Source organism: Mya arenaria, chromosome 17, assembly GCF_026914265.1.
Source record: "Mya arenaria isolate MELC-2E11 chromosome 17, ASM2691426v1".
NCBI lineage: Eukaryota > Metazoa > Mollusca > Bivalvia > Myida > Myidae > Mya > Mya arenaria.
In genome coordinates, this window is record NC_069138.1 from 55,963,235 (window position 1) to 55,990,124 (window position 26,890).

A 26,890-nucleotide genomic window follows, 5' to 3' on the forward strand; every position below is an offset into this window, starting at 1 on the left:
TATTTCGTCGGTGTTTGTAAGTTCTCCAACAAGATTTTTTGACTTGCTTTCAAAGTCACATTAACGTTGCAATCTTATGAACGTACATGTTTTAAATAAAGTGTCACTTGTGGACAAAATAAAGATATCTATATCAGTTGTTTACAAATATGCACATGCATCTTGCTTAAGACTCTGAGCTGAAATTACTGAGACACACTGAGAAATCTTTACACACTTTCTGTTCCATTCGGCATTACATGACTACACTCACAAGACGGTGAAGGCCGACAGCATTTCAACGCTTTAAGAGTTTTGGCAATACATTATTATTATTCTTAACATATTGACGTTTAAACAATACCCAGGATGCAGTCCTCTAGTGAATTGGGTCGTACTCAATCAAACCCGCTTCCAATTTGGTATCAACTGATGCCCTGGGACACAACCCAGAGTTGTGCCAAAACGGTATTGATAAACTAAATCTCGTAAATATTTCATTATCGAATATGCGCGATACTTGACATGATTGTAAAACAACTTCTATCGATGAAATTAACTTGTCTCTAACCGAAAACAGCAGGGGATCCAAACAAATACTATGAATTCACAAGTCTCATAATAAAATTAGATCTCTCTTTCGAGCTTCACATTCAATTTGTTGTTTTAATTCAACGATACAAAGGATGGGGTCGAATAAAATGGTGATGGATTTTTAATGAAATGTCGTCGATTACAATTCCTTGGACCAATAAAACGCTTTTAAAAATCATATAAATATTAGATTTGACGTATTTTTATTATAATATATGACCAAAAATAGGTTTGGATATATGAAACATAATCACGTTATTTCTATTGTGAAATTCGTTCAGTCCCTTTAACAGCCTCCAATGCTTTCCTTATGAAGCTTTTTTCTGAAAAGCTTTTGAGTTTATGTCTTCACCTTTTTCAAACTTTTGATTTTATATCTCCCGTTGTTTTGACGTCTGAAATTGTAAAATGTCATTTTGAATATGGAGGCGGAAATTCGTTCTTCACGTCAGCTGTTTTCTTCAAGACTTTCACATTCAGTCTTTCAACATAGTCATTTTTAGGTCCATTCACATCAGCATTTTTATGCCCATGATGTCTTTCGCCCCATGCATATTTGATATTCCTGAAAAAAGACAAACATAACATGTGAACTCCCGTCTAGTATATCGCAAAAAATATGTCCCAGTTTAAACACTTAATGTGGAGTTTCCAGTGTTGCATTTAAAATTACCACCCTTGGACATTCTGAATAACCCAGAGACTGTTATTTCCGTACGCTTGTTTTATTTTTTTTAACCAGAGAGTAGCCTTTCCAAAGTGTAGCTATACTTATATTTTTTAAATTCTAATGCTTTTAAGTATATATATATATATATATATATATATATATATATATATATATATAAAATACAGGTAACATGTGCGATGATTGTTTTCTAACAATATATGCACGTTTCTCAATTTCATTTGCATATTCTGTTTAAATAGGTAAACTGTATTAAAGGACTAATTATGTATGCATACATTTTTAGTAAATCTGTGTAGTATCAAATTAGTTATGAGCTTTATAAAAGTTCAAACTATAAAGTGTATGCATGTAACATCATTATTTAGCCTCTTGCACATGAAAAGTTAAGGGTTAAGTTTATGTTTAAACTTTTTGCTACTGAGCTTGTTTCTGTAGCTTTTTGCATAAATATTAAACTCAATACCCAATCACTGGGGGATGACCGTTGCTGCGTGGATAGTCACCGACTTTATTTGGTCGTTTTCCATCGTACTTATTGCATCTGTTGAAGAAATAAAATTTATCATTATCAATTACACAACGATAACTACAGGGACAAGCCATGAAGTCGAAAATTAAAACATTATCCTTGTTCAGAGGCACAAGACAAGGACTACCGTAGCAACTTGGATAGGTTTTAGAATTTTTGGTATCATTTAACATAAAGCTTTTTAATTTGGACAACCGATTGTTTCTTACTTTTGATAAAGCATAAAAGATAGCTATTACTAACAAATAAAACAACAGTAGTGTTTTGTTATACTGTTTGTATTGAATCGAGAGATAATGATAGTACTTTGATCGTGTCGCTAATTAAAAAGCTTGCGAAATTGTCCGAAGGCAGGAAATAAAAAGTAATCTAAAGTTGTTTAGTATTTTCGGATGCAGATAAGAATCGTATTTTTCAAAGTAAAAAACTTATTAAGAACTTACTTTCCCAATTTACAATAACACCAAACTCCAATTAAAACCACAACTGAAAAACTCGCAACCGACGCCGAAATTATCAAGATATCTGAAACAAATAAATAAGAAAATGAACACAATTTTATTCATTTAGTAAAATTTGGTGAAACAATTGGTACAATAACAGATACAACATCGAACAAAGTAGCTAAATGTATAATGAAGATCCTGTGAAGGGCGTACGGATCCAGATATTATAGTAGACACTCAACGAGTGCTCAACGGGAGACATGTGGCTCTAGGTTGTTCAGTAATCACTCCACGAGAGGCACACGGATCAAGGTCGCCTAGTTAGACGTTAAACGAGAAACATATGCATCAAGTTCGCCCTGTAGACACTCAACGAACGAATTATGGAGCAAGGTTGCCCAGTAGACACTCAACGGGAATCATACGGATCAAGGTCGCCAAGTAGACACTCAACGGGAGACATACGGATCAAGGTCGTCCAGTAGACACTTAACGGGAGACATACGGACCAAGGTCGTCCAGTAGACACATAACGACAGACATACGGATCAAGGTCGCCCAGTATACACTCAACGGGAGACATACGGAGCAAGGTCGCCCAGTAGACACTCAACGAAAGAATTATGGAGCAAGGTCGCCCAGTGGACACTCAACGACAGACATACGGATCAAGGTCGCCCACTAGACACTCAACGGGAAACATACGGATCAAGGCCGCCCAGTACACACTCAACGGGAGACATACGGAGCAAGGGCACGCAGTAGACACTTAACGGGAGACATACGGAGCAAGGGCGCCCAGTAGACACTCGACGTGAGACATGAGGAGCAAGGTCGCCCAGTAGACACTCAACAGGAGACATACGGAGCAAGGGCGCCCAGTAGACAATTAACGAGAGACATACGGAGCAAGGTCGCCCAGTACACACTCAACGGGAGACATAAGGAGCAAGGGCGCCCAGTAGACACTGAACGGGAAACGTACGGAGCAAGGGCGCCCAGTATACACTCAACGTGAGACATAAGGAGCAAGGTCGCCCAGTAGACACACAACGACAGACATACGGATCAAGGTCGCCCACTAGACGCTCAACGACAGACATACGGATCAAGGTCGCCCAGTAGACACTCAACGACAGACAAACGGAGCAAGGTCGCACAGTAGACACTCAACGGGAGACATACGGAGCAAGATCGCCCAGTAGACACTTACGAGAGACATACGGATCAAGGTCGCCCAGTGGACACACAACGACAGACATATGGATCAAGGGCGTCCAGTAGACACTCAACGACAGACATACGGATCAAGGTCGCCCAGTAGACACTCAACGACAGACATACTGATCAAGGGCGCCCAGTAGACACTCAACAGGAGACATACGGGTCAAGGTCGCCCAGTAGACACTCAACGACAGACATACGGATCAAGGTCGCCCAGTAGACACTCAACGGGAGACATACGGAGCAAGGGCGCCCAATAGACAATTAACGAGAGACACACGGAGCAAGGTCGCCCAGTAGACACTCAACGACAGACATATGGATCAAGGTCGCCCAGTAGACACTCAACGGGAGACATACGGATCAGGGTCACCAAGTACACACTCAACGACAGACATACGGATCATGGTCGCCAAGTAGACACTCAACGACAGACATACGGATCAAGGTCGCCCATTAGACATTCAACAAGTTACATACGGAGCAAGGTCGCCTAGTAGATACTTAACGAGAGCCATAAGGATCAAGGTCCCTCAACGAGAGATATACGGATCAAGTTCGCCTAGTTTACATTCAACAAGAGGCATACGAATTAATGCGACACCAAGTAGACACTCAACGAGAGCTATAATGATCAATGTGACGCCCTGAAGACGCGCAACGAGAGACATAAGGATCAAATCACCCAGTAGACACTCAACCAGAGACTTAAGGATCAAGTCACTCAGTAGACACTCAACCAGAGACATAAGGATCCAGGTCACTCAGTAGATACTAAACGAGCGACATACTATTTACAAACTAGGTGTGTTTATCAAGGAGTGTTAGGTACAGCCTTGGGACGGTCAGTAAAGCAAATTTACGTGCACAAACCTCACTCCAAGCCTACTTTAATTGTTATTCAAATTGTGAATGAGTAATGATCCCATACATGCAAACTATGCAAGTACTTATTGTTTAATCTAGTTGTTTTACATAAGCTTTGTATTGCATTGCCTTCAGGTGTTAATGGCAATTAATAAAATAAAAACTTTGGTTTAAACACAAATGTATACGGTTGTGTTAAAGGTAAAGGTTTTGGCCATTGCAGCCATTGAATTTTACGTAATCACTTATCAGAGAAACTGAAATGCACTTACATATTAAAGGTTTTCCACGATATGTAGTCTTTTCCAGTGGCACTAAAATAACGTAAAACATATAAATGTTAGCTCAAAATGTAAAAAACAATAAGCTATTACAAAGACATAGACAATATGAATACTCAAGCAAATACATTACATAGTCAAATACAAAGGCATACATATCAGAGACCTTTTTGAAATAATATTATATTGCTCTTGGCAAAAAAATGAATTTCGAGCAAATTCATTACGTGTTTATTTATTGGATCACGGCTCAGACCTAGTTACAGAAACAGCTTATCAAGTTTTCAGTGCTTTCTTTTGTTCCTTTGGGACCAACGGATATGTCAAGTATCTTAAAAATAGTCCAATGAATATGAGCATTAACGATATTGCACTTCTTATAACTGTCAATGAACAAATAAAACCGATACGAGTGTGTCGATACTTTGTATATACTTTATGCTTCCGACGGAATGTTTTAATCAATTACTTAAAATAATCCTCGCATCACAATCCATTCTGAGAGTGTTCCACTACTTTGACCTTCCCTTCCCCCGCCTTTTCACTTAGAATGCATATTTGGTTTACCGTTGCAAAGTGAGACGTGTCTAGTTTGCATCCCAGCAGTCGTCCAGCTATCGGGACAAGGCTTACAGTCCAACTTTCCAATCTCATCCTGGTACGTTCCACGTGGGCAACGCTCACAGAAGAAACCCTCGGGATAGTTTCCTGACCCGCAGGGCACTGAAATTGACACCAATTGTAATGTTTGGAAAACTAGCTCCGATAATTGATAACCCTTTTCTGTGTAATACGTATTAAGAAGTGTTAAGTTTAAGCAAACTACTGAAAAGAAATTTTCTGAACCATAAAAACCCTCGCCATTTTATTTGATTTTGGTTTCATTAATCGTTCCCTTAAAACAACTTGTATGCAGCCATTTACACACTAAAAGCATGGTGTCGTTAAAACTTTGAGAAAAGTTGTAATTTTACCACAGAAGTAGTCAATCTGTACGGTGCCAGGTGAACAGTTCACTTCACCGTCTACAAACGTTCCATTGTGTACTATGTCTAACGTAACTCCATTAACGTTGACTGTAAACAACGTCTGATTGACGTAATTTTGAAGAGTGTAATAAGCTTGTTCTAAGATATCGTAGCATTCCCGAAATTCTAAAAAAAGTTAAAACGTGCAGTAAATAAAAGAGTTGTTGCAAAGAAAGAAAACAGTATCAAGTCTTTTACCAACAAATGCAACTCATGCTCCAAACCGGTTTCCCTTATCTTTTTCAACGAACCTCTTTACGTGTTAATCCTTATGCTTTATGATAAAGCCATGTACACACACATGTATGTTAAATTTATATCGAAAATTCCTTAGGATTTGTTTGATGACCGTTTGGTATTAAAGTCATTGGGTTAATCTTCAAAAAAGTTTCACTTTTAAAAGGTCGTGTCATTTCATTTTAATTTTATCAATAAAATTACTTACCTGCATTTGGCGAACACGAAAGCCTTAACACAAACATTATGCCTGTCAATGACCTCTTTCTGATAGATGCCGTATCCGTCTCTGATACTACTTCTAAACCTTTGAAGTTGCAAGTTCCTGATGCCACACACTCTAACTCCTCAACAAGGTTCTCTACTTTCAGTTTAACTGCATGTCTTAAGCTGCTGCTGCCGGCACTGCTGGGGTCGCCATTTACAATTTCATATTCACCAGCATACACCATTATGTTATCCTCAGCAAGTTTGGCTTCTGAAATTCAGATGTTGCGTATAATTCATAAAGAGTTCATTTTGTACATACTGTTTAATAAGAAATGACGTAGTGTATAATTGGATTACTTTACATGATTTGTCGTGGTCGTGCATTTAAAGCTGAATATGTTCTATTGGAACTACATAAACAGCCATGAATTGTTTTAGATTATAAAGTAGGTAATGAAAATATAGACGAAATCACCAACTGATGATAATTCTGTTTAACTATTTATTTTCAAGAGGAATTTAGTTTGTGATAGATAATATATTATTTGCGGACACAAGCCTTGTATTTCATAGTATCTTATAAAGTAATAGTGAATGCGTATTGCTATATATTAGATTCTTAACATATTGTTTAAACTTGTTATTTCTGTGCACGATTTTTTTGTGTGTCGATTAACATATAGCTGCATAAAAGAGGAATACGAGATAACGCCTTAACACTCTTCTACAAATAAAAAATAAGGAAATGTTATACGAAAGTGTTTCATCGGAACTACATATACATGCATTCACCTTGTTTAAATGATCAAAGTAGGTCATGGACCAGCTATAATAGTCATCACCCGATGACAACATTACTTGTAAAAATATAGGAAATATGTATAACTGAACACGGACCGAGACGGCTGAAATTGTTTGTTTTTTTTTGTATGGTTTGCTTGTGTTTGTTTAAATGCATGTTTACTTATAATGTTTTTCGCAAGGAAACATAAAATAAGATAAACCTAATGTACCTGTACAAGATGGTATTTGTGCCTTCGGATTATCTTCATTCCGTATATTCCAGGTAAATCCTGTGTTTGGTCCACACTCAATATGATCTATGAATTCATCGGAATCAAAGGCAAAACCCTCCTGGCAAAAGGGAAAGCACTCCTTGGTTTCCTTGCTTGTCCATGAGCAATTTAACGCGCCATTCTCCGGATCTTCAGGGTCCTCGTTACATTCTGTTGTAAAACAAAATATAAAATGCAGATTGGCAATGTCCGGGTCTAACTACGGACATATATGGAGCGTATTTATTTGCGCAATATCTTTCCCATAGTGAGCACCAAACATGTACCAAAATATTATACACGCAGTTTGTGGAACTTCTGGTTTTCTAAATGTGGTAGCATTTGAATATATTCATCTTCACCCTTTAGTGACAATGTTTAAGTGACTATAATCTTGTCGTCAAAAAAGATTGTATTTAACCGTAAATGAAGTTTTTCTTAGAATGCTTTCTTAAAAAACACAAATTTACCGTTAATGCAGTCATCAGGCAAAGCACATGGCCCCACTTCCTTATTCTCACCGACACAGTCAAAGCCGCCATTTGCCGGTACTGGATTGTCACACTGACGGTAACGTGAACGTTGTCCGCTACCGCAGGTTACTGAACATTCTCCCCAATCACCCCAGGCCGACCACGATCCATTCACTGTAGAATATTCAGTAGAAAACTAACGTATTTGCTTCTTTGAATGTTAACGCCATAGTAATGTAGAATGTTTGGTTTATATGGTTACTAATGTATATGTAAGTTAAATCTGGAAATGACATCCTTTGCAAGCATAGCATATCTTTGTTGGTAAAATCAACATTTGTTAGTAGTTCTTGAACCTATTTCATAATTTTACCGCATCTACTCGTAGTTTCGCTATTGAAAACTCTTATCACCTGTGTTTGTCTGATCAGGTTTTTTACCATACAATACAGTAGATATGCCGCGTCCATATTTACACAGATCAGTTGAAACATTTACGACTTGAACTATATTAAAGCAATAAAGTTATAGCTTTCATTTAAATATTATACTCACCGACCAAAATTTCACAAAAATCGCCTGTGTAATGGACACCACAACTACATGTGTATGTGTCAATCCCGTCTACACATGTAGCTTCATTTTGGCAGGAATTCATATCGCAATCATCAATGTTCTGTTCGCATGTCACTCCGTCGAAACCTCTTATACATGCACAAGTGAATAAATTGATCCGGTCGTAACAGGATCCCCCGTTTAAACATGGTTCACTTTGACAGTTATCGTAGTCTGTAATTATTTGACAAAGAAAAACACATTAGACTAATGTCAATCGTGTCCTTTGTATAAATCATGCTTTTTAGCTCTTCACGCCGCATGGTTATGTTGGTTAATACAGCTTTTATAGTGTGGTCGTATAATGCTAAAACGAATGAACATAATTTTATGTCACCCAGAAATAAGATAAATGACACATAGTTTGGTATGTCAACACTTACCGTCGCACTGACTATTCGTGACAGCAAAATGACCCTCTGCATCAGCAAACTGTTTCCAAGAAAAGATGTTTCCTTCATTTTCCGAGAAGCAGTTTCTGTTATCTCCACTAATGGGTTTGTAGTCCCAAACGTTAAAGGAGGTCAATCGTCCACTAAAACCGTCGCCTTGTATTAAAGAAAACATAAATAAGCAGGATGGTTTCATGAGAAATGTATTCAATAGTTGTTTGTTTTTAAACAGAATTAGAATTTTAAACTCAGCGATCAGTCTGGATTCTCTTATCATTGTCACTAATAATAGAATTGTACAATGGTTGAAGGAAACATCTCGTCTCTTCCTGGATTGTACAAAAACACAGCAATTCAAAAGACAAAAAAAACGGACAAGAAAGTTTAGAAACATTAGTTAACAGATGTTGGCCCGTTAATTAAGTGCATTTGGTCAATATATGTTAAGGCACAATATCACAGTAAGTGTTTTTTTCTCTCACTAAATTATGATAAAACTAAGATGCACTTTGAATGAGTTGGATTACTAGTATACAAACTAGTACATTTTTTTACTCAATTAATTTTACCTCCTACTTGTAGAGTCAAATTCGTAGCTGCCACGTGTGAGGTAGAGCAGTTCAGCCCTGATATTATCGGGTGTGCGTTCAAGATTAGTGTCAGTGCATCTTCGTTTACTTCAAGGACCAGGTTTTGCCACTGTTTGGTGAATTCGGATGATTCTAAATGCTCCATGAATACACAGCTAAATCAATGAATGGTAATTTAGTTATGTAATTTTCATACTGTCCTATTTTTTGTATGATTATGCCGTACGAATATATAAATAATGCACATATGTCAACAGAAATTCATACCCTTTCCACTTCAGTTCAACAGTGTTATTTGCATGTCCCAGAAAGGCTATCGTTTCATCATTTTCTCCATATATTTTAAATATATTGTGGCAGGTTGAACACTTTAACCAGAAACGGAGATAAATATTTGTTCCAACAATTACTTCTTGCTTGGTCGTAGCATCAGCACTCTGAACGGAATCCGATGGAAAGTGAAGGTCGAAATCTAATGGAAATATGACAATTATGAAATAAGCAATGATGTGTATTTAGTTGACAACGAATAAGCATTTATATCACTTCTATCTCATACTATTTCCATCTATTTGCATCCATCACATTCGAACGCAGAATACCAATGCTATCGAATAACAGTCATATTTAACATATACATTATACATTTCAAGAATGATACCAAAATCAGTACCATAACAATCATCAGCAGATATTGCTATTTCACCAGGTTTGGTTGTTTTGGGTCCAGGACAGACTGAGCAGTCTACAGAACCAAAGGTGGACGCAAAGTTGCCTGTGTCGCATGGAGAACATGGAGGAGCCCCGTTGGCTGAGACATATCCCAGCGGACAAGCATCTGTAAGGAGTAAATCAGAGTGTGATTATGTTTTTCCTGTTGATAGTTTTACGTTCGTCTAAAACGTTTAGAGGTATAGGTAAAACGTGCCTACAAAAATAAGCTTTCGTTTAAAGCATGACCTGTTTCCATGTGCATATAATAAGTGTTAAACCTGATATATTTGGGTGTGTTTGAATATTCAATTCAACAGGGTCTTTGTTAAATGAATTACTAGGCTTTTCCCTGTAGTTCTCATTATAATATTAAATCATGACAATCACAAACTCCGCGGAAAGATTCATTGATAGGAAGCCAGATATAACCCTTATTTCCTTTCGACAATATTACTTTAATAAGGTTTGTAAGCCTTTTCCTGGTTGGCTTTTTACGTTAAATTTTATGATTTATTTTACTATTGTATTTAACCACATATATTATTTAATAGGTCTGTAGAATAATGGGCTTTGATTACTTGTAAATGGGATGTATTTTACAAATATATGCAACTTAACATCCTTTCATTTGTCATTTAAAATGTGATTGATAAATTATGGCTTCTGGTAAAGTATATTATTATTGTTTATTAGAATTTAGTTAAGAACAATCATCATACCAATACACTCGTCGAAGTGCACAGCTCCCATCCTTTCTGTTGTTTTGTTAAGAGGACAATAATCACACTTAGTTTGCCCTGGCAATGGCTGAAACATGCCGCGAGGACAGATTTCACATCGGTTGTTTTCAGGTCTGTGAAACGTCCCTCTTCTACACTCAACTGTATTTAATAAAAAGAAAGTAAACACTTTTATGCTGAATTATCCCGAAACACATAGCGATGAAACGAGTACACGCTCAAGAGACATTCTATGACATCATCATTATAATGTAAAACATTAAGCTTATGTTCATTAAAAATAGTGTATGTTTAAACATCATCACCACAAATCAACATAATAACGTTTGAACGTTAAACAAAATCACTCACCACATGTTAGGGTAAAATTGTCTTTATATGAGCCCAAAGGACATGATAATTCAGGATTGGAAACCGTCCTTCCTTCAAATATCAGAGAACCTGAACTAATATTTAGGCCTTTGTTTGGGCTGCCTTCGAAAAGTTTAGTCTTGATATCAAAAGCGGTTTCCACATTTGATTGGCTATTTTGTCGTAAGGATACAGCAAGGTCACACACAATGACTGTTGCTGAGTCTGAAGAACGCCTTCTTCTAGCTTCGTCTGAATCTGGACATATAACCTGCAATAAGCAAACTACGAATAGTTTCTGTGGTATCCAATATTATTGTTATAGACTGTTAAGGCAGTAGTATGCTAACAAAGCTGTCATATCTAATGTCCTTTTATTTAGAGGCCAGTGAACGTGTCAATTGTGGTGTTCAAGACCGCATTAGAGAGAAGCGGACTCATGTACCTCCAGTAAAAACTACATCGATATTCACGGTACTATTTTAAAGCCAGAACATGTTTCAGAATTTCAATTAATATCAACTTAAAAACGATCGAAAAAAGGTTATTTTCTCTCAGTATGACTTTCATCACAAAAATGATTTCCTAAGTCTTAAAAGATTTAAACCTTCTACCTCAACACTCTCGACATCACAGACATTTGCTGAACAAACGTTTCCTAGCACAGCTAGCAATACTTCAATGAAGTGTTCCTGTATTTCTTTTGTCGATGTGATGCAATTTCCATCGAAGTAGTAGAATTCCTCAATCTTGTAGTCGAAAAATGGGTTTGATGACTCCACTGAAGTGAAAGCCTTAGGGGGTAAAATGTATACTATATAATACTGCCGGCAAAGTGATTTCCATAGCGTATGTTGATCTGTCCGTTGTTCATGTTAATACGACATCCAATAATCATAACATTGACTTGAGTCTATTTGCGCATTCCGTTTTTCATTAACGAAATTCGTTAAAATAGAAGCATTTTTTGTCATTTGAACTAGACACCTATTACGAATGACAAATTATTTCAAATTCTAAAGAGTTTGGACGGTACGAAGTTATTTACTTTTCGAGCATACATTCAATATATAATGTGATAAGTCATTTACATTCAAATTATTCCACATTTAAGACGAAAAACTACCTGTGCAACTTGGTATAATCTGATCTTCTCCAATTCCCGAAAACGTTCCACTATGATCACTGCACGTCAATAGACTTTCAAAGGTATTGTCTTCAATGACGAAACCTTCTCTGCACTGAACAATGCAATATTTCCCGCCTGCCCAAGTATCGCAAGCCAGTGCGCCATTTTCCGGAGGGTCAGGCTTTTGGCATGTATCCGTCACTTTATGAAAATACAAGAAACCTTCTTGCATATAAAAATTCGCACTATGGTGAAGATCTAGATAACTAAACCTTTTATCTTGGAACAATTGAAAGAAGATATAAGAACAGTGAGTTTTGTTCATACGCTAAGCTCTAATGTATAAAAACAATATGGTAATGACAGGTAAAGTCAATTACGTTCGCAGAATGGTTGCGTTGTTCCAAATGACCAAAGACCATAAGCAAGGCTGGTTTGACCATTTTCAAACTTTTCGCACTTAATTTCTCCAGGTCCTGTAAGCTCAGTTCCATTCGCACAAGAGAAGAAACATGATGACCCGTATATCTTTCCACTGGGGCAAATAAGCGACGTATAAGGTCTTGGGTACACAGACTGACATGTTATCTCTAAAACATTAATAAATTATTGCAGATAAAACAAAATAATATCAAAATGCTGAATATGCACAAATGTGATTATATGTAAGTACATACAGTAAGACAATCGTTTAGCACATCCTTTATTCCTCGACACATACATGTTAACATACTTTATTATACATTACGTTTTACAACGACTGTAAACTCGCATCTAGCCGTATTGCCGGCTCTGTCTGAAGCTTCGTATACAGCAGTGTAGTCGCCTACGCCCAGTTCTGTAGCCGACCTTGGCCCTTGTACTTGCTCTGAGTTTACACCTCCGATACCCTCATTGTCCGTAAACTTTGGATCGTTCCATCTAGGAGTACCCGTGTGTTTGGATTCATCCGCATATACCGTAACCATCGCGGGACAGTTTGTGTACGTTGGGGACGTTATATCTAAAGGATATATGAATAAGTGACACATTTGTATGTATTCTCGAAACCTTTGAATAGTTGGCCAAAATTTAACCCGGAATAAAATTTCATGCGTTTAGTTTCGTTTCCGTAATATCAAGTAATTATAAGTTATTTCTGATTACATTTGCATTTTTAATGCTCCCCTTCAAAGAAGAGGGGTATTTTGCTTTGCACATGTCAGTCGGTAGGTCGGTCGGTTGGTCGGTCCGTCGGTAGACCAAAGCTTGCCCGAGTGATAACTCAACAATTCCTTGACGTATGGTCATCAAACTTGACATGAGGATATTAGAAACCCGAACCTGACTAGTAGATGATCCCTAGGGTCATCGGGTAAAGGTCAAGGTCACAGAGACCTTTAATGGTAGAAAGATTTCAAAGCTGGTCCGAATGATTTATTAACAATGCATATACCTATATGGTCATCAAACTTGCCATGGAGGCTGGACCTAACCAAAAGATGACCTCTATTGATTTTAGGGGTCTTCAGGTCAAAGATCAAGGTCACAGTGACCTTGAACGATATAAGTTTGTCCGATTGGTAATTTGTCAATGCCTGCACCCATGGTCCTCAATCTTGTCTTGGAGGTTGGGTCTGACCAGTAGATGACACCTACTGATTTTTGGGTTTATCGACCCAAAGGTCAAGGTCACATTGACCTTGAATGATAAAAATTGTCTGAGTAATAACTCGACAATGCCTGCACCCATGGCCCTCAAAATTGACTTGGAAGTTCGGCCTGACCACTAGTTGATACCTTTTTATTTTGGGGGTCATCAGGCCAAAGGTCAAGGTCACAGTGACCTTAAATGATAAACGGTTGTCCGAGTGATAACTCAACAATGCCTGCACCCATGGCCCTCAAACTTGAATTGTGGTTTGGGCCTGATCAGTTGATGACCCCTATTTACTTTGGGGTCATTATGTCAAAAGTCAAGGTCAGAGTGACCTTGAAGACAAACTCAACAATTCCAGGACCTATGGTCATCAAACTTGACACGAAGGTTGGGCCTGACCAGCAGATGATTCCTCTTGATATTGGGTTTCAGCGGGTCAAAGGTCAAGGTCACGGTGACCTTTAAAAAGAAAATGTTAACAAAGCTTCTCCCATATCTCAACAAAGCCTGGACCTATGATCATCAAACTTGACTAGGAGGTTGGGCCTTAACTGTAGATGACTCCTTTAGTCTAAGGTCCATGCGCATTTTTTCATTCAATTGTCCAAATAAATCTGACAACATGGCGCTCAGGGGGGGGGGGGCATAATGTCTGACAATCATCTCTTAATTTATATTTTATATTCGAATTGATAAACGTATTCATTTTGCCTATGGATATATATTTACATGAACATTTTGCAGCGAACAACAAATGTATCGAAACATAAAATACAGACACCTTGGTCGCCGTCCCTGGAATTGTATTCACTTGGCTATGAGCGAATTATTAACTTCTTACTCTGCCTGAAGTATATTCATGGTGAATAACTACCAGATAGCTCATCTCTGTAGTCTTATGCAAATAATATGGATATATATATACTTGAATTTCAACAATGCCTACCTACACACTGGGGCTCCCCGCTAGTCCAAACACCAGTTTTGGTACAAGTTCGAACTCGTGAATGCCCTGGTAATATACCATAACCTCCACTACAACTATAATGGCACGCACTTTGGTAATCGTTCTCTTTTGAACATGAAACATTTGCATGAATAGAAGGTCGAAGTGAAGGGCATTTTATTGCTGAAAAGAGATACAAAAAGCAGAAATTTCAATTGTTGGACTCCTAATCACATCTGTTAATTTGTATTATAAAAAACAAACACAGCCAAGTATTAAACAGAATTCCAAATCACTTAATTCAATATCGCTCTAGTATACTATTTTTTCGATTCTTTTTCTCAAAATGAACAATTATACTTAATATAATGAAAATTTAAATACTTACTTTAAACCCTCATTTATTGTAGAATTAATTGTTTTGTCAGTTACTATCAATGACTAGTCAAAGATTTGCGGTCAATTAAGTGTCCGTATAAATGATTTCATGTTAACACTTGTGTTTAGTAAACAAAGCAAATACACCAAATAAACTATTATTTAAACGTCCGGAAACATTCGAAAGTTGATAAACAAAACCTTACGCACGCATGCATTTCGGTTTCCGCTCTGAACTCCATCGCTTATGCCCGATACACTCCATAGTATTTGCACCTCCAGTGTCAAGTTCAAAACCTTCATAGCAGCCAAACTTACAGCGAGTGCCAACATACATGTGGAGTGTTTCCTCACATGAAAACCAACCGTTGGCTACAGGACTTAACTTGTTACACTGTCGTACTGTAAAGACACGTAACTTTGTAGCCTAACGCATAATTTTAGTTCAAATCATATGAAACAAATCGTTACAGTCGTTTATAAAGAAAGAAATTCATTTGCTTAATATTCTAATTAATACCCCATTTAATACACTAATTTAAAGGTTATCATTATAATATGTACATTTAGAATACAATGAAAATAACAGAAACAATAAGTCATACTTACATTGTATATTGACTATGAACGAGCAGCTCCTCGTATTTCCAGATCTATCTTTTGCGACATATTTGATGGAATGCACGCCATAGTAAAAGTACTGACCTGGTCCAATGCCCTTTGACCGAACAGCACTTACCAAATACAGGTACAAAATATAGTTCTTTACAGAAGCAATCATATTGTTCTATAAAACAATTCCTTTTAAGGTTAAAAGAAGTTTCGTCGTTATTTGAATTTATCTCAAGAAGCTAATGATATTATGAAATTTATTTCAAGAAGCTAATAATATTATGAGTGACGTTATTTAATTTCAATATCGTCATCATATTCATTACCACCAGCAGCAGCAGTCGTAGGAGCAAGACATTATATATACATGAAACAAGATATATTACAAAAAATATCACAGTTTGATATCACTTTGATGTTTCAGTAATATTTATTGTATACATCATCATCATCATCATCATCATCATCATCATCATCATCATCATCATCATCATCAGTAGCAGCAGCAGCAGCAGTGGCGTTAGCAGAAACAAGCAACAGCAGTAGTTGCAGCAGTAAAATAAATATTCTTTACCTTACGTGACCATCTCTGTCATCCCAGGCTGTTACCGATCCCCATGTAACTCTGGATGAATAAAGTTTCTTATAATCTGTATTAAAATCCATATTTCCGGGGCAGCCACTAAGGGTGGGAGCCGTTCTATCTTTCGGTTTTCTTCTTCTACTACACCCATTGCAAAGAGAGTAAAATAGTACATATGAAAGAAATAAATAATTGAATGTGTTGCTGTAAGAAAGCATCTCTAAGCTTTCACAAAAAGTCAGGATTTGTAAAACTTGATAAGAGTATTGAAATTTATAACAAAGTAAAACTTGAAACATGTTATAGAGTTTAGATTTAAACGAAAGTGAACAATAAATTAAAAATACGAAATTGTATGTGCGGATGTCAAATAGTTGTCTTATAATATTTCAAACAGCATACGACAGCTTTTGCGGTAAATATTAAGTGGTAGTAAATAATAAGCGGTACTTAACTGAGCATTGGGTTGGTCTTTCCACGAAGGAGACATTGCGATGTCTTAAATATTTATGTCCTTTTGATTGAGTGCACGTAATTTGGACCGAACTATTCCTTATTTCATATACTTCATGTCACTTTGCTATCGAAAACATATAGGAAGTGGTTCGTTTTACTGTAATCAAAAACCTATTAAATGAGTGCATGTTGTGGTTTATTTACTGCTGGCAATAAACATTGCCTATTTTGTTTGTTTGAAGAACGCTGATATCAGAAAATTTATTAAACTCTTAAAAGACATTTGTCAACAGTGATTGTTTGCACATACTTCCTTCTCCAAACAGGCTGTTCACATAACAATGTGTCACGCTTAGCAACAAGAACCACGATCGTTCGGTCTTCAATCGTCTGACCATTTTTGACTAATGTAAGGGGTTGTGCATCGCGACTTAAAACTCAGTTCACAGACATATGAAATTATATAAATGCTTTGAAAGATATGTATTAAAAATATGTTTAAAGTAACGCAATGGTATATTCAGAGTCAAGACAAGCCGCCAAACAATAACTGACCTCATATTTAAGGGCATAAAATTAAAAACAACTAAAGCCAAACAGACAATCAACAACAAAAAACACACAAAAAAACGTACAAACAAAGTAGACAACAATAGTTAAGGTATAAAAGTCAATTACGCGAATAGCTATGTGGCTATGACCAGAGATGAATATTTCATTAAAGTTCAACTGTTATATTAATGATTTCTATGTTACAAATTAACTTTACAGCGCGTATTATAGAACATGGTCGGAAAAGCTTTTCATTTTCACCCGATATCTAAAGGTAATTACACGAATAATTTCAACTTGTCCTTCAACACATTATAAAATATGGTTTGACATTTTAATATTAAGCTATAAGTCAGTTCATTAAGCCATAATGTAATTAACTTATTTAATCAGATGAACTAGCAAACAACAGTCACATTGTTTACGTCGTTACACGGCGGGTATTTTTTGCAAAACTCGGACAGATCCGAGTGTACGGCCATTTCTGATATAAATGTTTGTCTTAGTTTCAATGAGGCATGGCATTCATCGAAGGAGAAGTCTTTATATGACGGATGGAACAGCAGTATGTCGTTGACGGTCTCCATTTTCACTGTAAAAAGAATTGAAACTTACAGTAATTAAAAAATAATGAGATACTATGTGCACTCCTATTAAAAAGTTTCTTACATATACCTTAATTTGGAACTCATATGTAAAGTATGCTCAAAATAACTTCAACGATGGCGTTATTTGAAACAATAACAGCATCTAACTATGTAAAACAGAAGGACATTCATCTGTGGCAAGAAGAAAATGTGGACAAATGATATATGAGCTAATACATAATTTGGTAAAAATGTGTGCGTCTTTTATGAATTATACTTAGATGTTCCTTTCTTAACATGTATCTGTCCGGTTAGCTCAGTGGTTAGCGAACTCGCTCCCAACCTGTGCTAACGGGGTTCGATTCCCGGCCAGATCGCATTTGTGTTTGATTTGTTGTCACCAAGTCGGACAAGTAAGTTTTCCCCGGATACTCCGGTTTTTCCCCACAACACAAGTCCACACTCTCGCGTAATATCGGGTCAACGCGAGAGAAAAATATAATGTTGTAATATCTTAACAACCGTTGTAAAATAAATAAGTTTTAGCTAACAGCAACTATGCTAATAATTACATACTTCAATTCCAGCATTTACTTGTTGTAAGCGATACCATACTTGCTCGACACAAGAAAGATTTGAACATATACCATTGTAACAGGTATTATTGCTTTTTTCCCATAAACACTAAGACGCATGAGGAAAGGATTCTAGAAATGTAAAGCTGAAAGAAATTCCTATAAAGTTTAACTGCAAATCCTCGAAAAGCTAAGAGCCACAACATGCAAATATAATGGGCTGATAATGCTTGTTTTGTTACGTGTCATGTATTACACAATGTCAATATCATGTTTTTCCATGAATAGGGCTTTTTAAATGTTTTTTTTTTTCTTTTCAAAATAAAACATAGCACACTCATATGGTTTTATGATTACAGCTGTCTTTACGTGAGCATTCTGGGGCTTTGCTAGACCAGTTTCCCGATGCGCCGCATATAAGCCAATGGCCGTAACGGTTTGGTGGTGTAATTGTGAAGTTGCTCCTACAACCGACCAGGCAAAATATCCCATATTGGCTGCCCCATCCATTGCAAAGGAGTGCGCCATTCATAGGCTGGTTTAACGGTTCACATGGCGTTGCTGTAACAAGAATAAATAGTATCAAAGGTGAGTCAATTGTTTATATTCTTTATTTTCTTATTTCAAATTGATTTTGCCTGACAATATAAAACATAACTGCGTTTATAACACGTCTTATAAAGTATGTACATGTACATCGAAACGACTGCGTAAAGTAATACGAAGTGATACAGTTTTGGAATAATACAACTTACGTCGAACAGAAACATTGAAGGTACATTCCGTTCGCAACCCATTCTTTACTTTTGTCGCTGCGTAGGTTATAGTAAAGTCTCCCCAGGGAAAAACGGATTGTGGATTTTCATAGTTGCTGGAAAGTCTCAATTCTGTATTCATAGGATCGCTAAACACCGGCTGTGTCCAGGAAACAAGTTTTGTATTTTCAGTGGCGTTCACTATCAAACTGGTGGAACAGTTTTCCAAAATTGGTGGTTGGACATCTGAAAACATTAGTTTAATGAGATACATTATTTGCAATATTCTGAACATGTTATAATGGAACATTAATTACAAGAATTATGATTTAAGTTTGAATTATCAATATTAAACATGAAACAACTAACTATCACAAAGACAACGTATCATTTAAGACTTTCAGATCCAATGTCGATTAGTGAGGATTAGCTTTAAACGGAAATTAAAAAAATGTGATTTGAACTAAGCGGATATTTTTATACTAAATACCCTTTTCGCAGGTCGTTCCGTCCCATCCAGTAGGACAGTAACATTCAAAATCTTCTATTTTATTTTGGCACTGTCCTCCATTTTGGCAGGGCGAACTTTTGCAGGACGCGACCACTAAATAATTCAAAACAGCTACTTTTGTATCATAAATATGCATTTGACATGTTTACATTGATCTTAAGATAGAAGAGAATTATTCAGTCTATAAATCTCTTGTTTTAAGTGTTTGTGGTTTGAATTTACGAGTATGTTCCGAATCGTCAATCACTTTGCATGGGGAATTTTCATTTGACAATACGGGATGACTTCAACAATTTTTAAGGAAAGTCATCCAAAGATCTTCCTTGTTAGATCATACTATAATAGGGCCATGGTTCAGGACACTAATTTTGTTTTATTATAATCAAAAATGAAAATCAAGCTTCACATTATGGCTGCTATGTTTAATGAATCATTATAGATCTAACAACTGACTTTTGTATAATTGTTCAATTTGTTTTCGAAAAAACAATTCAATGTTATCTCTTATGTATATATAACCATGACGGACATGTACTTGATGAACCATGATTACAAATCGTTGCCTTATTCTAACAAAAATTGATTTCACTGTTCTCGTAGAAAAAGCCCTATCTCTTGTTGGAGGAAGACAGTTTTATAGTAACTTTATGTTAAGTTTACATCACTTTTGCATTGAACAGTAATTCCTTCAGACAGATTTTCTCGAAAGCGTGAACATATAATAAATATAAATGACTTTTAAAAAAAGGAAGTTAAAAACGTGTTTATTTGGAATTATGCGATGGATGATTTCTTTCCGTTTTTCAGTAAGCATGATTGAAGTGGAATATCAGCATTTAATTATGCACCAGTTATTTGTAATCACGCCCCCACCCCCAGGTCCGGGGAATAGCGGGGACTTTGACTTTCGGTCCAGCCAACCCCGGATTAAATCCCCGTTCTGCGGAGACGAACATATGGTAAATCCCCCGCCAAATGCCCCCGCACCCCAGGGACCCTAGGTTAGGCCCATTCCCCGCTATATTTTTGCGAAGACAAAACATCGCATTCACCCAGCACTGCGGGGCCACCAGGAACGTAAAAACACGGCCCATTTCCCCCGCTATCGCCCTGGACCGAGGGGGGAGGGGGGGCGTGCTTACAAATGACTGGTGCATTACATTTGCATATTGGTTTTTTTCCGCTCCATAACCCGTTAAACAAACACATTCTCGTCTGATCCCCTGACGTCATATTGAAGTCCTGATCACATGCATAAGTTGCAATGCCACCAAGAGTCGTATGCGTGAATGACACTGACGCATTGGCAGCTTTATTCGGATGACCACATTCGACAGCTGCAAATGCAAACACTTTTTTAATACCCTTGTTACGACATAGTTGAGTAAAAGCGGCATTTCAAACGCACACTATAATATAATGCAAACAACACTGATTCCATTACAACTTTACTTACGAATGTTGCAGACTTGTCCGCTCCAACCGGGAAGACAGTTACAAGTGTACATGTCAGCTCCATCCTCGCAACTGTCATAATTGACACATGGATCGCGTGCACATACATGCGCGACTGACAAAGCAAACACAATACAACCTTAACATTAACATTTTAACATTAAACAGATCAATCAAAGTGTCATGTGCTGGACTAAAATAGTCTTGCTTCTTTGAAATGCTGAGTTTCGCGTTCTCTTTACAGGGTATTTTACTGGGCAAACAAATTTAACAGACCGTCATATTTTTTAATAGTAATTAAATGAATGGTAGATTTCACACTTGAAAAATTTGCGTGCGTGCGTGCGTGCGCGCGTGCGCGCGCGTGCGTGCGTGCGTGTATGTGCGTGTGCGCGCGTGTATGCGTGTGTGCGTGTGTGTGTGTGTGTGAGTGTGTGTGAGTGTGCGCGTGTGTGTGTGCGTGTGCGTGTGGGTGTGTGTGGGTTTTATGTGTGCGTGTGCGCGTATGTGTGCCTGTGTGTGGGTGCGTGTGTGCGTGTGCGCGCGTGTGGTTTTATTTGAGCGACAAATTGTCAGAAGTAAAAAAACAAATTGTAACCATTTTCACAACGGGATCCTGTCCATATAACGGGGCAGCTGCATGTATAACTCTCCTGGATATTTGTACATCTGCCTTCATTCAAGCATGGGCTGCTGTCGCACGATCTCATATCTACAGTGGAAGTTATTTCGTTCTTGTACTTTGGTGGTTTATTGAAATTTAACGTGTTTTATATATGATCGTACCGCATTGGAGAGTGTATGAAATTATCTTATCTTTGATAAATTGTTTCTGTATTTACAATCAGTCATCGAGGACGGTTCAAGTGGCTTAGCCCAGCCCAGCACTCACAAATGTCCCACTCAAGCAAAAACACTTGAGTCTCACTCACACCTGTCAATACGGTTAGACATTTAACTCTAACATATCTGAACCGTTGAGTGTGAGTGAGAGTGGTTGTTCTGAATTCTGCCCTGATATCAGAAGCTGTGTAAAACGAAGCGTGCCGTAAAATGACAGCCATATTTCAATATTTACACCTCAACTTACAGAATGGGACAGAAATAATTAATGTAACATTTTCTTAAATGCAATGAAGTATTTTTTAGCAATTCTGGAAGGAAATAATGAACTATTGGTGTAAATATAAGTACTAAATTGCATTATTAGTGTCATTTTCGGGGATATGAATGCAGTTAGGCTGGTTGAAGTACGTTTGGAGTCCTTATCCAGCCCAACTGCGTTCATATCCCGATAATGACATCAATCACGCAATTCATTCCTTAAATATACCGCTGGTACTTTTTGTACAGAAAGCTGTAAATAAACACATACTGACTTAAATTAACCCACGTGATTGAAAGTCCACAATAATTGCGCTTTGCGCTTGTTATGTTTGATTTTCCAAAAGGTTAAAGCTATTACTTGAGTCACTGTTTGACACGGTGATTGTACCAAAATATAATTTCAATGTTTAAGACAGGTTTGGAAGTTTCACACGAGCAAACTAAAAACAAATGATATGCATCTTAGTAAAAGCATTACATAGTTGTCTGGTAAGACAGCATTGTGATACGGAGTAGTCATTTTAGTGTCGTATGGTTACTTATTGAGATAGAAAGGCAATATACTTGAAATAAAGTTAGATTTACGCAGTCCCTTTCTTTCCAAGAAGTAGACTTAACATGTTATCCAAAGGGAAACTCAATAGACTAGAAGCTTACAACGATAAAAGGAATGTCCAAGATGAACTTGATTGTTAATGTCTGACAAAACTATTATATACATACATGCGCAAACAGGTTCAACTCCACTCCATTGTGAATTTGATTGACATGTTCTCCTCAGATCTCCCGATGTGTGCAAATGAGTCGAAAAACAGGTGTATGTTGCAACACCGCCTTGATTAGTCGTTGTTGTAGTAATTGACGCGCCAGCGACTGCTCCGGGCTTCCCACAGTTAGCTGTGTGGTATTAGATATGTTTAATAACAATCGCGAGTTCTTTAAAATCGGTATTTGTAAGAGTTATTTAGTTATGCACTAGTTTAAAGAAAACAAAACATAAAGCTACACGAAACTACATTGCGTATATAAACTGTAATAGGAAGTACTACTATCGAGTGTGAGAGTGGTCAAGAGGTATTGGAATCCACCTCTCGTCCATGAGGCTGTGGTTCGATCCCCATCAGAGGTTCTATCTCATGGCCTCTCCAAATGTACCACATTACTCATTTCAACCCATACAGCGGAGTCGAGAGTGATTATTTAAGCTATCAGCTTTTGTCACAATTGAGCTAAACAAAATAGCATGAACAAAGAACTGCGCACGTGTCGGTGGACTCGATCCACCTCCTGATCTACGTCGTCTCCAGAAGGAACGTTTCTTCCTTTTAGTCTTTTCCGGTTTTTCCAGTGGAACAAAACCTATAAACAACAATAACAATCTCGTATTATCAATTGTATGTGTCTGTATTTTAGTTGAAATATAAAAAAAAAACATTATGAATAAACGGTCAAGACTTTTATCAAAATTAAACGAGTGAGTAGCTTTTTATCGCAGGCAAATGGATGCAAATAAATGTATTACATTTTTCATCCTTATACGATTGATAACTTCGTTGCTCTTCATCTAACCAAACGCCATCAACACATTCTAACATGCGCAGGATACCGCAACGTTCTACGGAGCATATCGTATGATGAGGATGTACCGGCGACGATGAATGTTTTGTGGACAATGATTGGCCAGTGTTGTCAATACACGTGTCCACATAACTTTGTTTAAAAAACACAACATCGCATCCGTTTTTAGCAGAAGATACCTGTAATTAATGTTTTTCAGTAAATGTGATTATCTGTATTAGTACATATAGAAGTAGTGGTAGTATAGGTAGTAGTAGTAGTTGTAGAAGTTGTTGTTGTTGTTGTTGTTGTTTTTGTTGTTGTAAGCGGAGGCGGATGGTCAGAAAATATAGTATGTTTTGTAAAATAAAATCTTGTAAATACTTACCCTTAAAAGGTATGCGAAAAGTATTATCCAAACAGCACACATGCCTATTTTGAGCATACTAATCACAATTAAAATCAATGTTTCTCCTGGAAATGTAAGTGATATATGATTATTTGATGTCCTCGTACTTCAAAAAAGAAGTATGCTTTTATTCGTTACGCACTTAGCTCTCCGATCTGAAAATACAAAATAAATCAGTTCAAACACATTAAGCACCGTGATTTCGATTTATAGTTCAATTATTTATAAGCTCATGAGTGTCTGATCGCGTCAGGGAATGAGTGTGCTTTTCATTGGATAGATTTATGCAATGAAGTATTTCGTCGCATTAAAAAGGACTGTACGACTTATAACCGTTGAAAAGTAGTTGTGAAATAATGGCGATCTCGCTGTTTTTTCACGCTTTTCTATTCGCATTTTGTTTAGTATCCGTTTTAACTTTTCGTTCGTCAGAGGAGGAGGCACTGAAGGTACTTTATTTACATTGAATTATTTATCAACGATTAAACTTCACTATTTGTATAATTATTTCCTTTACAAATGTATGAAAGTGTTCATGCAGGTAAGCGTTTTGATGTAATTGTGTATACAAGGCTCGAATTGCCTGGCATGCATGCATCAACAATACGTCAAATGCGTATCCTACATAATTTATGTATTAAAGTTATATTATTATTATCATAATTATTATAAGTATACTAGTATTGTTATTATACTAATATTAATCAGCGTTTGTGTCTGTATTTTACCCAGATTTCGGACCAAATAAAAGTTGTTTATAAATCGTGATATTTAAATACGTATACACAGGAAAAACAACGTTTCGTTTTGTTTAAGTTTGAATCGGAAAGTCACTTATTTGCTTGATAACTATTGGTATGTCTATATCTTATAAATATATGTAGAATATTCGCAGTGTCATTGCCTTGATCGAATTCGGTCGCTTGATAGCCAGTTCATCGCCATAATCACTAGACCGCTTTGACGGGGTTAGTTTCACTGCTATATGCATGTACTCTTTGGCAGAGCTTTTAAAAATTTAGCTCGTTTATTTAGCATACTTGCTCAACACGTGTAATTGTTTATTATATTAAACGCATTTTAGTTGAATTGAATTGTGTTGATATCCAACAACAGTAACACCTGCTTGTCTTCATAAGCTTGCACGTTACTATTGTTAGACATCGATATTTTATAAACTGTTGCGAGTTTTTTTTGTTTTAACCTGGGTGTCGTTGTTGGCGTCTTCATCATCGGCGGAGTCCTCGTTGTGCCTTGGCCATTTGCAAAAGTGTTAACATATAAGCATAACTCTGAATAAAATATCACATCAGTTATAAATTTCACGCTTCGCAGTGCTCTGTTATCAGGTTTTAGCAAATCTTTTGTCTTTTAAAGTGACATGCTTATTTAAAATCAATACATACACAGAACAGTGAATTATTTGAATCTAGAAAAAAAACATTACATCTAGAATGCTTAGTCCAAGATGAGATTTAGATCCGAGGTGTCCACGCAGTGCATCGACTCTATACACTATATGGATATGCACGATATACCGTGACAGTACATACACTGGTGTTATATTCTATATCAGTATATACTGTGCACTATATTCTATTCATTCTCGGAGGTGTTGAAGCAGTGCTTCAACACCCCTGTTCTCTATTCAATGTATACCTCCAGAGATTTTGAAGATTTACTTCAACTCCTCTGTTATAGTCTATATACATTGTGATGGCATGCACTATTCTCTATCTGTAAATTTGAACCTCTGTTATAGTCTATATACATTGTGGTAGCGTGCACTATACTATACTCATTCTCAGAGGTGTTGAAGCAGTGCTTCAACACCTCTGTTCTCTAATCAATGTATACAAACGGAGATTTTTGAACAAAAAATGGAGAAAAATGCACAAAAATAATTTTGATTAATTTATGTCATATTAGGCAACATATTTAATATACTTAAATCATTTAAATCACAATTACATGGCGCAAAAAATGATTTTTGGGGTAAAATGTTGGAAAAATTAAATGAAAATGGCAATTTATGGATTTTGCCAATAACTCTGCCTTATTTTGCAATAAAATAACCAGAACTACTGCAGCTAATATATATCATTTAACAGTATTATATATAAACATATGGAAACACAGTTTTTTTATAAATATGATTTTCGGGGTAAAATGCATGAAAAATTAAATGGAAATGAAAATTTCCTGAATTTGCCAATAACTTTCAAATATTGCAATATAATGACCAGAATTACTGTATTTCATAAATATTATCTTACAGTTTAATATATCAAAAGTATAGAAACTAGGTAATTTTGTGAAATGTGAATTTTGGGGAAAATGTTTGAAAAATTAAATAAAAATGAGAATTTCTGAAATTCGCCAATTATTTGCACAAATTTTGCAATACAATGACCAGAAATTTTACTGTATTCAATAGATACTATACTACAGTATAACAATCCTAAAGTGTAGAAACCATGTATTGTGTGAAATGTGATGTTGGAGGTGAAATTAAATAAAAATCGACACACAGCAGTTATCAAACAACACAAATAAACAAAAATCATTTATGTGCATTTTAATGAAATTGTCTCCTTAATTTTTGAAGCTCTGCATCACCTCC

General features: G+C 36.6%; 2 protein-coding genes across 2 annotated transcripts; both read right to left on the reverse strand.

Moving 5' to 3' along the window:
• Window positions 1–804: 804 nt before the first annotated feature.
• LOC128224944 (sushi, von Willebrand factor type A, EGF and pentraxin domain-containing protein 1-like) lies at window positions 805–14,809 on the reverse strand. The gene is made up of 21 exons (XM_052935053.1): window positions 14,731–14,809; window positions 12,894–13,148; window positions 12,526–12,735; window positions 12,143–12,346; window positions 11,631–11,797; window positions 11,017–11,287; window positions 10,645–10,806; window positions 9,885–10,049; window positions 9,479–9,683; window positions 9,191–9,366; window positions 8,613–8,777; window positions 8,170–8,403; window positions 7,612–7,788; window positions 7,100–7,312; window positions 6,085–6,354; window positions 5,586–5,765; window positions 5,179–5,334; window positions 4,603–4,644; window positions 2,237–2,318; window positions 1,728–1,805; window positions 805–1,138 (listed from the first exon to the last, which is right to left on the reverse strand). Exons 2-21 carry the CDS (start codon window positions 13,111–13,113, stop codon window positions 985–987), a joined length of 3,531 nt encoding a protein of 1,176 aa, XP_052791013.1. The 5' UTR covers window positions 13,114–13,148; window positions 14,731–14,809; the 3' UTR covers window positions 805–984.
• A 2,599-nt stretch (window positions 14,810–17,408) lies between these two features.
• Window positions 17,409–24,339, reverse strand: LOC128222806 (sushi, von Willebrand factor type A, EGF and pentraxin domain-containing protein 1-like). Its single transcript, XM_052931931.1, has 11 exons — window positions 24,247–24,339; window positions 23,824–24,058; window positions 23,565–23,660; window positions 23,025–23,198; window positions 21,793–21,906; window positions 21,196–21,309; window positions 20,900–21,076; window positions 19,719–19,832; window positions 19,229–19,474; window positions 18,843–19,034; window positions 17,409–17,903 (listed from the first exon to the last, which is right to left on the reverse strand). The coding sequence occupies exons 1-11, from the start codon at window positions 24,301–24,303 to the stop codon at window positions 17,710–17,712; spliced, it is 1,713 nt and encodes a 570-aa protein (XP_052787891.1). The 5' UTR covers window positions 24,304–24,339; the 3' UTR covers window positions 17,409–17,709.
• Window positions 24,340–26,890: the final 2,551 nt, after the last annotated feature.